The sequence below is a fragment of the Sinocyclocheilus grahami genome, unplaced genomic scaffold (assembly GCF_001515645.1).
Source record: "Sinocyclocheilus grahami isolate Dianchi unplaced genomic scaffold, SAMN03320097.WGS_v1.1 scaffold1556.1, whole genome shotgun sequence".
NCBI lineage: Eukaryota > Metazoa > Chordata > Actinopteri > Cypriniformes > Cyprinidae > Sinocyclocheilus > Sinocyclocheilus grahami.
In genome coordinates this window covers 13,711-25,424 of record NW_015506735.1, presented here as the reverse complement: position 1 = coordinate 25,424, position 11,714 = coordinate 13,711, and the positions used below count along the sequence as shown (strand labels likewise).

Here is an 11,714-nt window from a genome sequence, read left to right as displayed (position 1 = left end):
CCACACCCCGCCTGTCCAATCAACATGCTCGAGACTAGCCTTGACCCCGTTACATCCAGCCTGTCCAATCAACACGCTCGAGATGCGATCTGACCCCGCCTGTCCAATCAACACGCTCGAGATGCGATCTGATCCTGCCCACACCCCGCCTGTCCAATCAACACGCTCGAGATGCGATCTGACCCTGCCCACACCCTGCCTGTCCAATCAAAACGCTCAAGTAGCGATCTGAACCCACCCACACCCCGCCTGTCCAATCAACACGCTCGAGACTAGCCTTGACCCTCTTACACCCTGCCTGTCCAATCAGCATGCTCGAGATGAGATCTGACCCCGCCCACACACCGCCTGTCCAATCAGCACGCTCAAGACAAGCCATGATCCCACGACAGTCTATATTATTCAAGTATAATATTATAATTTGCTTTCAACATTATGTTAAAAACAATATATAATAGCTAATGCTTTTCACAAACTATTAGAATTAGAATTATTATACATACTATTATATGAATAGTAGCACCCCCTCCCCCCATATGCATTTTGCTTTAGCTACTGTTTGAAGGTTTAATTTGTGATTATAACTCACTGTGAACACATCTTTTAGTCTCTTCTTCTATTATCCGTTATATTTTCTCGTCATTTTGAAGGATTTATTTTCTCTGATGGCTGAACTGTTCAGAAGTGAATGTCCTCCAGTCCTGCAGGAGGCGCAGTTAAGCCAAAACCTCTTTTTTCTAATCCTAAACCTCCTGAACTCACCGAACCTTCGGTTTCTGTGATGTTTGCAAAGCAGTTTACGTAACATATATTATACGCTCGACATTGATGTTAGTTTTGAGTTTGTTGCATTTTCCGATCCTGCATGTGCTCGGTAGATTGAGTTGAACGTTAAACTGACTGTTAATCGCCACACAGTATTATGACACTAAACTAATAAATCACACCAAACGTGACTCAAAAAAAGCATCATTTATAGAAACTAGCACATTAATCCAGAGCAAAGCATGACGCACAACACGCTAGAAAGCAAACGATCATGAATAATTGTACGAAATGTATGAGAATGAGTGTTTTGTTGATTTTAATAAAGCATGTGTTTAATCTCATCTGGGTTTTTGTGCATCTCTGTATCAAAAAACGGTGATTGTATACAAATCCAGATCGTCAAAACCAGCTGCAGGGTCATTTTGACCCAGAAAGATACACATAAAAAAAAAAGAATGCATGGTTTACAGTAACGGAATGAAACTTTGCAAACGTTTTAACAGCCTTAAAATAAACGCCATTTATTAGTATTATATATATATATTTTTTTTTTTTTCCAATTATTTTTAAAAAAGATATAAACATTTAAAAGGTTTGGGTAATTTTTGACCCGTGTATGTATGGAGTACCATTCGTGTCATAAATACTTTCTGTAAAATGATCTATTAAGTTACATTTCTGTCAAAACACTTTTGTAAAACATATTTAGCCTTTTCATAATCTCACACACTTTTTGGGACTGAATTAACAAAACACAGGGTTCGTATTTGACTTTTTAAAATTCAAGTCCTGGAAAACCCTCAAAAACACCCGTATTTACTAATTATTGAAAAACAATAGAAATGAAATGGGAGTTAATTATTATAATTTTTTTAATTCAAGAAAATGTTTTCAGGCAAAATTAATGTTGCATAGGTCGTTCTAGACCATGGGGTTTTCAACCTTTTAGGACATGCGCCCCTCTAAGTTGGTCTAATTTCACTCGCGCGCCCCCCACAACATCCAACAACCCCCCCCCCCAAATATCCATTAAAGTTATTAAAGCAGCGAACAATTTTTCTTTTGCTCTTTCTGATTAACATTGTTTACATAAGAAGTGCACGGATCCGTTATGCTGATGTACATTTGATATTTTCTTTACTGTTTATTCACTTAAAACAACCGACTGTGCTTACAAGGATACTTGTCAAGACAGCCATTGGTGTTCACCTGCTGTCTGAGAAGGCTATCTGTTTGTGCACTTCAGGTGTGTGAGCGGTGCGCATAGAAACACTCTATCACAGTGCGTGAGTTCCGCATTGAGATGTCTTAAATGGCTTAACATTACTTTAATGTTTAAACTGACAAGACTTAAAACACGTGAGAATGAAAAACTTTCTCGAGGAAGCAGTGTAAAAGGAATAGACAAGCACCTATTAGCCCAAGTTTCGTGCACTATATATTCAAAGTCATCACATATATGTATACAGGGCTCTCAAGTTTGATCAAAGTTTGAGATTACATCTGTTAGGGGAGGAGCCACTCAAAATATTTGCAGCACCGGCCCCTCGGCCCCACCCAATTCTCTCAAGTTTTTGCTAGCAGGTCAGGTTTTACCTGTTGTTCATAATTGACAGCAATTAGTAAATAAGATAAAAGACAAATTCATTCAAACAAAGTAATTGAAATGTATTTCAAAAATACAAATGTATCAAAAATAAAAAGACATTTGGCCACAAACGAGCCACCTGAACAGCAGTGCTCAATGCACACACTGTACACATACAATAGGGTTTCAGAACCTGCCCTGAGCATGTGTGTCAAGCTATGTGTGTGTGAGAGAAAGAGAGTAAGCATATTAAAGCTTATGAAAGGTGTTTTGTGTTTGATGCATATTTTGATGCCAGGGTTAGGGGCTCCCACTAAAAGCACTGTGCTATTTTCACTGTTATGAATGATAGCATTGCGTCCAGAGCCAAACTGTTCCTAGCTTTGGTTCGTTCAAACACTCTCTGCATCAGCTCTCACTATCTTTGATCACAGGCAAGTGATTTCGTCCAGGAATCATAAAATCAAAATGCTAAAAAATGCTCGCATCCATGCTGCTTAGTAACGAACGTGCTTGCAGCGGGATCACGTAATTTACACGGAAACGACACCATTCTAATTTCTGATTGGCTGGTAGTGGCATTTAACCCTGTATAACTCAAGACGGCTATGAACTCGGCAGAGAACTTCCCTCCGTATGACAGCACCTTAGAGAGCCCTGGATAATATGTATGTGTGTGTGTATCTGTAGTCCTTGAAAATCTAAAAAAGTTGTGCTTGAGAAGTCTTGGAATTTCATTTGACAGTATCTGCACGAGCTCTGAACACATGAATATGTACGTGTATTAACATACCATTGCAGCGTGAAACACTGGTCACTTTTTTCATATGCAAGTAAAATGAATTTATTTTGAACATTCAGAGGAACATTTATGTTGTTTTGTTAGAAATAAGTATGTAGGTTTTATAAATATGGAGTGTTCTTGAGCAATCAAGAGTTGTGAATTTAATTAGATTCTGTTCATTTCATTGGGTTAATACTGATAATTATCAGATTACGTGCTCTTATAAATTTCATGCAATGATATTTTCAGATTAAATTTTTCTTCAATATTGACAAAAATATAAATACATTTTGCATCATAGTTTTTTTTTGGTCTGGTTCATTAGTCATTTTAAATGTCAAAGAATTTCTCAGTTTTTTTCAAACGTAAATGTAGGAATAACATGGTGAAATGTGTTCATGTGAAAATACGTTCACTCAAATTGCTGATCAAATACAATATAGCTTTAGTTGAAAAATATTAAAGGGGTCATATGATGCGATGTCAATTGTTCCTTTCTCTTTGGAGTGTTACAAGCTCTTGGTGCATAAAGAAGATCTGTAAAGTTGCAAAGACTAAAGTCTCAAAGTCAAGCTATGTGTGTGTGTGAGAGAAAGAGAGTAAGCATATTAAAGCTTATGAAAGGTGTTTTGTGTTTGATGCATATTTTGATGCCAGGGTTAGGGGCTCCCACTAAAAGCACTGTGCTATTTTCACTGTTATGAATGATAGCATTGCGTCCAGAGCCAAACTGTTCCTAGCTTTGGTTCGTTCAAACACTCTCTGCATCAGCTCTCACTATCTTTGATCACAGGCAAGTGATTTCGTCCAGGAATCATAAAATCAAAATGCTAAAAAATGCTCGCATCCATGCTGCTTAGTAACGAACGTGCTTGCAGCGGGATCACGTAATTTACACGGAAACGACACCATTCTAATTTCTGATTGGCTGGTAGTGGCATTTAACCCTGTATAACTCAAGACGGCTATGAACTCGGCAGAGAACTTCCCTCCGTATGACAGCACCTTAGAGAGCCCTGGATAATATGTATGTGTGTGTGTATCTGTAGTCCTTGAAAATCTAAAAAAGTTGTGCTTGAGAAGTCTTGGAATTTCATTTGACAGTATCTGCACGAGCTCTGAACACATGAATATGTACGTGTATTAACATACCATTGCAGCGTGAAACACTGGTCACTTTTTTCATATGCAAGTAAAATGAATTTATTTTGAACATTCAGAGGAACATTTATGTTGTTTTGTTAGAAATAAGTATGTAGGTTTTATAAATATGGAGTGTTCTTGAGCAATCAAGAGTTGTGAATTTAATTAGATTCTGTTCATTTCATTGGGTTAATACTGATAATTATCAGATTACGTGCTCTTATAAATTTCATGCAATGATATTTTCAGATTAAATTTTTCTTCAATATTGACAAAAATATAAATACATTTTGCATCATAGTTTTTTTTTGGTCTGGTTCATTAGTCATTTTAAATGTCAAAGAATTTCTCAGTTTTTTTCAAACGTAAATGTAGGAATAACATGGTGAAATGTGTTCATGTGAAAATACGTTCACTCAAATTGCTGATCAAATACAATATAGCTTTAGTTGAAAAATATTAAAGGGGTCATATGATGCGATTTCAATTGTTCCTTTCTCTTTGGAGTGTTACAAGCTCTTGGTGCATAAAGAAGATCTGTAAAGTTGCAAAGACTAAAGTCTCAAACCCAAAGAGATATTCTTTATAAAAGTTAAGAGTCAACCGCGCCTACCTAAAACGACTCGTTCTAACACGCCCCCACATGTCTACATCACTGTGTGGGAAGATTTGCATAATGCCGCCCAAAAGTGTTCACGCAAAGAAAGAAGCCGTAACTTTTATTCTCGCTGTAGTATTGTTGCCGCCGCCGCCATGTCGTAAAGATGCTGTGTGCTTCGTTGTGAAAGCGAAACTACTTTGTTTGGTCTTCCAAAAGAGGACGATATCCGCTTCGTCATGCCTAGAGCTGATCCGTGCTGGTCGCTGAGGAAATACATCAACTTTCACCGTGGACAAAGCGGAGTCCAGCCCGCCTCAGCTCACTCTATCCCGGCCTCAGCGCACGCTAAGACGGGGCTTCCCCTCACGCTCACGCTGTGTTTTTCGTTGCCACTGATGATTCAAACGCGAGTTTTGGGCAGTAGAGTAGCACTTGTTGTTTGTCATTTCTCCGATCAAGAGTTTTATGTTTACGCGGCATGATGCAATGCAACGCAACGCAAAGTATGGTGAGGGGTGTAACATTTCCGTTACATGCTTGAGGTATTCGGCCAATCACAACGCACTGGATAGCTGGCCAATCAGAGCACACCTCGCTTTTCAGACCGATGAGCTTTGTAAAAATCGACGTGTTTCAGAAAGGCGGGGTATAGAGGAGAAACACTAATGTACAGTATGTGGAAAAGAATGTTTTTTTAACCTTAAACCGCATTAACACATTTCATTACACCAAATACACAAAATAATGTTCTTTTTAGCAACATCATATGACCCCTATAAGTTATGACCATTTTATAAAACGTCCAAACGGAACCGGAATGCAGAAATAGCATACATATTTAGTTATTTAGCGTCATTTTCTTCAGCATCTGGTTGTGGCTCAGATCATCGGCCTCACTTCACTGGCCATCTGGAGAGAGTGAAGATGAGGTCAGTGTGATGATGATGATGATGATGATGATGATGGGGGTGGTGATGTACTCACCGCCAGGGCTGATTTGATGTTCTGCAGCTGGTAGAAGACGCGTCCTCCCTCCTCCGGACAGACGGTCTTGAGCTCGTCACGCGTCATTCCCAGCAGCATCGAGCCGCTGACGCCTCCTAAACACCGCACCGTACTGACAAACACAGAAGATTTACATACTGCATGCTAATACTCATATCCCACAATGCAATGCACTTGAATCAACATATTAGTCGAGATTTTTTGGTTTTGACTCATTATTTGATCACATGAAAAAGTGAAAAAAAAAGACAAGTACAATGACACTATAATGTTATGTATTGTTGTTTATGTTATGCAATGTTATGTTTAATTATGTATACAATAATGCTAGAATCATTTATATATAATATAGATTTAAAAAATGTTCAGTTGATGGACGTTGGGTTTTATAATAAAGCAATTTGTGCTGAAAGAGAAATTAAAACAAATGGGACATAAAAAGTAAAAAAAAGTGTGTGAGATATAATAAGAAATTATTCATTTAAATTTCAAACTAAACTGAAATAAACTTAAATAATTGAAATAAAAAAATATATTAATATATGAAAAAATTGGTGCTGTAATTATATATTTTAATATTAATATTACACAATTAGAATATTACATTAAAAAATATATAAAATTGATACTTCACGCAATAATAATTCAATATACTATAAAGCTTCTTTGAAATGCTGCATAAAAAGCTATTGATTAACATGATTTAATAAGAAATTATTAACTTAAATCTAATTAAATGTAAAACTTGCTAGTTTTTTTATTTAAAAATATATTAAAAAACAAGCATCCATATTACTATATACACACTGTATTTTAATAATAATGTAAAAAATATAATTACTTTATTATACATAACAATACTACATATAAATGCATCATTCATACATTATAATAACTATAAATATATAATTACAATAATTAATTAATTAATAATAATTCATCAATATTTCCTAAAATGCTTATTTGAAATGATGCATAAAACAATACTGACTCACAGAAAGTGACATTTTACACAAAATTGATTAAATATGCAAAAAAAATAAAAAATACTATTTATTCACCTCTAAATGAACTGTCACTGTAAACATGAATATTAGGTCACTAAATTAAACATGCTGCATTAGGGGAAAAAAGGTGGTTTTGCATGCATACCACATTCTATTCTAATAACTATAATTATGATAATTATAATAATTCACTCATTAATAATAACTGCATTTTTTCTATAAACGATGCATGAAACACTACTGACTCACACAGACTGACAAATGCAACATTTTTAAGCAAAATTGCCTGCAGAATAAAATATCAGAATGCAACTGAATTACTGAAATAAACATGCAACACAATGAGGTCACGAGCTGCTTATTTTGCACACATAGTGCAGTGTATAGTGTGGCTTTGCTCACATTTTGCTGAAGCCCTTGTGCTCCAGCCAGGCCCGCACCTCCTCGGGTCGTGATTTTCGGGTGAGTGTGGGCACAGATGGGGTTTCCTGTGGGTCAGGAGGCGGCGCTCGTGATTGTGATAACATCATGATCATCAGATGTACAGGTGAACACGACTGATATACGTACAGGTTTGTCCTGCTGCTGCGGAGGCTGGAGCATGTTGTTTGGGACGTAACCGATCTGGCCTTTTTCATTCTTCACCTTCCACCACTGTTTAGACATGTCCAACAACTACACACACACACACACACACACACACGGTTAGAAACACTCCTCACCAGTGACATTAAAGCTTGTTCCTGTAAATGGAGTCTGGAAGAGGCTGCCGGGGTCCACAGAAAAATGTATGTACGCATTTATGTATTAAAAAACTTCCTGTTCAAAAACTTTTGACTGGTAGTGTAAACACACACATTCTATCTCTCTATTACATGTTAAATCAATCCTTTTTTATTGAGTCGGTAAACTCAAACTGAGAGTCTGTATCAGGTTTGATGTGTGTGTTTTGTGTCTCACCTGTAGTTGTTCACCTTTACAGATGGAAAGCTCTCGTGGGTTTCGTGCTGTGAAATCAAACACAGCTCTCATGAAGCTCACCGGTAACTCCTCTAAACTGCAAACACACACACAGTGTCACACACTCGCCGTATGGCAGCACATCTCACATGTCTTATGTGTTCAGATGTGTGTATCTTGTGTCCGTACCTGTCCTCAGGCTCCGGCGGCAGTCTGTTGCTCTACACAAACAAACAGAGAGCATTAAAACAGCTGAATGATAGGATGATCATGTGATCGTGTGTCCGGTCTGTTCATACCATTTGTCGTGTCACAGGCACTCGAGCTGGCTCTCGTTTGCTTGTGTTAGCATTCGTGTTTGTGACGCTTGGCTCTGGGTTTCTGATGGCTGGCGGCTCCCATCCGTCATCAAACAACGGCGTGAAGGTGGGAATATCATCATCATCCTCCGGCCACTTAGTGCTTCATCACACACACACACAAAAACACAATGTCAAATCTTATGATAAATCGCTTGTTGTATTCCTCAACAGTAAGTCGATTTAGATAAACGCATCTGCCAAATGAATAAATGTAAATGCAAAACCACATTTCTGAGTCTGTGTGTGTAAGTCTGAGAGTGTTTAAGTCAGTCTGAGTGTGTGTGTGTGTGTGTCTAAATGTGTGATATTGTGTGTGTGTGTGTGTGTCTAAATGTGTGATTGTGTGAGTATGCGTGCAAGTCTAAACTTTGTGGGAGTCTGAGTGAGTCTGTGTGAGCCTAAACTGTGTGTGTAAATGTGTGAGTTCGTGTGTGAAAGAGTCAAAACTGCGTTTGAGTCTGATTGTGTTTGTGTGAGTCCGAGTGAGTGTGTGTGTGTGTGTGTGTGTGTGAGAGAGTCTAATCTCTGTGCGAGTCTGAGTGTGTTTGTGTGAGTGAGTCAGTGTGTGTGAGTCTAAACTGTTTGTGTGTGAGTCTGTGTGTTTGTGTGTGAAAGAGTCTAAACTGTGTATGAACCTGATTGTGTTTGTGAGTCTGAGTGTGAGTGAGTGAATCTGAATGTGTACGTGTGTGTGTGTGGTGTGTGTGTGTGTGAGAGAGAGAGAGTCTGTGTTTGTGTGTAAGTCTAAACTGTGTGTGAGTCTGATTGTGTATGATCCTTGTGGACGAGTGTGCGGGTTTGAGTCTGAGTGTATAAGTTTAAGTGTGTATGAGTCTGGAGTGTGAGCGAGTCTGAGTGTGTTTGTGAGTGAATCTGAATGTGTAAGTGTGTTTGTGTGCGAGTCTGAGTTTGTGAAAGTCTGTGTTTATGTGCGAGTTTAAACTGTGTGTGAGTCTGAGTGTGTATGAATCTTGAGTACGAGTGTGTGTGTGTGTTTGAGTCTGAGTGTGTAAGTCTAAGTGTGTATGAGTCTGGAGTGTGAGCGAGTCTGAGTGTGTTTGTGAGTGAATCTGAATGTGTAAGTGTGTTTGTGTGCGAGTCTGAGTTTGTGAAAGTCTGTGTTTATGTGCGAGTTTAAACTGTGTGTGAGTCTGAGTGTGTATGAATCTTGAGTACGAGTGTGTGTGTGTGTTTGAGTCTGAGTGTGTAAGTCTAAGTGTGTATGAGTCTGGAGTGTGAGCGAGTCTGAGTGTGTTTGTGAGTGAATCTGAATGTGTAAGTGTGTGTGTGTGTGAGAGAGAGAGAGAGAGAGAGAGTCTGTGTTTGTGTGTAAGTCTAAACTTTGTGTGAGTCTGAGTGTGTATGATTCTTGAGGACGAGTGTGTAGGTTTGAGTCTGAGTGTATAAGTTTAAGTGTGTATGAGTCTGGAGTGTGAGCGAGTCTGAGTGTGTTTGTGAGTGAATCTGAATGTTTGTGTGTGTGAGAGAGAGAGAGAGAGAGAGATAGTCTGTGAGTAAGTCTAAACTATGTGTGAGTCTGAGTGTGTATGAGTCTTGAGTATGAGTGTGTGTGTTTGAGTCTGAGTGTGTAAGTCTAAGTGTGTATGAGTCTGGAGTGTGAGCGAGTCTGAGTGTGTTTGTGAGTGAATCTGAATGTGTAAGTGTGTGTGTGTGTGTATGTGTGTGTGTGTGTGTGTGTGAGAGAGAGAGTCTGTGTTTGTGTGCGAGTCTAAACTGTGTGTGTGAGTCTGAGTGTGTATGAGTCTTGAGTGTGTGTGAGTCTGAGTGTTTTACCTGGGAATGTTCCAGGCATCTCCCAGCGACTGCCACAGATGATCCTCCTCCGGCGTCGCCTCTTCGCTCAGAAAAATCACACACTCCGGCTCAAAGAGAGGAGCCACGATAGATGGAGGGAGATCCTCATTACAGTGAAACACAACCTACACACAAACACACACGTCAGATCAACACCACAGACAGACAAACAGACAGACAAGCAGACACGCATCTCACCAGATCCAGTATAGAGAACAGACAGTGAACGAGTTCAGCGGCGCTGGGATTGTTAATCTTCCCCTGCAGGCTGGCCTGATGAGCACAGATTGTTTGACATTGTTATTATTATTAGTTTTAAACCATTTAAAAATATATCATATAATATAAATAACATATTTTAACATGTTTAATATACATTTATTCAATATATAGACATAAGTTCCATCATATCATATAAAATGAAACGGACAGTGTCTGACGCACCAGCAGGTTAAAGGCCATCTTGATTTTCCTCAGACAGACGGAGAACTGCTCCTCTGACGGCATTCCCTTCACAGCTACAGCAAACAGACACACACACGTCAACAGAGCCTTCATCAGCTCAGCTCATACACTCACACCAGTCCTCTCACTCACCCTTATGCTTCTTCTTCTTTTTCTTCTTGTCCATCTTTGACGCGACGGCTGTCAGTCGGCCTGCGAAGGCCTCGATGTCATTAATGAGGTGATTCAGGATGTCCTGCACACAGACGAACGGTTATAATCTCTCATCTTTACATCAGCGCTGCATTATTCTGTCATCAACACTAGGGGTGTGTGATATTGACAAAAAAATATCTTGATATTTTCTGGGATTTTATCGATAACGATAATTAGACGATATTTTGCTGATATGTTGCAGTTGAACTCACTCCTAAAGTTTTTGATATTCTTCATATTTTGTGTGGTGGTCAATTCACACTGATAGAAATTAAACTTTTTCAATAAGTTTAAATGGGCATTTTTACCTTTACAAAGCCTTTTTTTCATCAGCTTTTGAGTCAAAATCTTACATTTAATCAGTGAATTAGAATAATAAGACATTTGGGCTGTTACCAAGCAAATGAAATCAGAATCAACAAAATTCATATTTGCAATGCAGAGGAAACACAGAAGCTGCATCTGAAGTGGCATTTAGATGTGTTTACACTAGTGCTGTGTTCGATACGACGATGTATCGTCACAGAGATTTGACGATACGAGTATCGATACAGCTGTCCCAGTATCGATATTGCAGCACGTGTGCAGCAGTGGACCGCGCTTAATTTGAATACAAGATCAATGTTTAAAACGGAGTAGAAAATTGCAAGGCTTCTAAAAAAGAATGAATAGAGCATATATAGGCTACAACAAGGTTTAATCTGGCCGCAGAGGAACACAACCGGGGTTGCCTGATATAAAGAGACGTAATGCTCAAAACAGAGCTTCCTACTTGCACAATACAGAAATATCTGCTAAGCGTGCTACTTATTTATGTCTACCTGGCAACCATGTGCACGCGCTCTATCTCCACTGTGGATAAACGCGCTTGCTTTCTGAAAACACCGGTTAGCTTGCAGTTTTAGCCATCTCCACTTCAATACTCTATTCTCAGAAAACTGTAATGTGTAAAGTGTGAGAGAGAGAGAGAGAGAGAAAGAGGGAGAGAGAGAGAGAGAGAGAGAGAGAGAGAGAGAGAGAG

The 11,714-nt window shown here is 38.8% G+C and overlaps 1 protein-coding gene across 1 annotated transcript in view; it reads right to left on the bottom strand.

The window, feature by feature from the left end:
• Positions 1–5,669: 5,669 nt before the first annotated feature.
• LOC107571173 (epidermal growth factor receptor kinase substrate 8-like protein 3) overlaps positions 5,670–11,714 on the bottom strand; it is a 13,203-nt gene continuing 7,158 nt past the window's right edge. The window contains exons 9-19 of the mRNA XM_016257462.1: positions 10,631–10,733; positions 10,478–10,551; positions 10,232–10,306; positions 10,013–10,158; positions 8,156–8,318; positions 8,046–8,077; positions 7,857–7,953; positions 7,467–7,571; positions 7,299–7,384; positions 5,869–6,001; positions 5,670–5,793 (exon numbers count right to left, since the gene is read on the bottom strand). Of these exons, the coding sequence (XP_016112948.1) occupies positions 5,764–5,793; positions 5,869–6,001; positions 7,299–7,384; positions 7,467–7,571; positions 7,857–7,953; positions 8,046–8,077; positions 8,156–8,318; positions 10,013–10,158; positions 10,232–10,306; positions 10,478–10,551; positions 10,631–10,733 (1,044 nt within the window). The 3' untranslated portion in view covers positions 5,670–5,763. The remainder of the gene's footprint in view (positions 5,794–5,868; positions 6,002–7,298; positions 7,385–7,466; positions 7,572–7,856; positions 7,954–8,045; positions 8,078–8,155; positions 8,319–10,012; positions 10,159–10,231; positions 10,307–10,477; positions 10,552–10,630; positions 10,734–11,714) is intronic.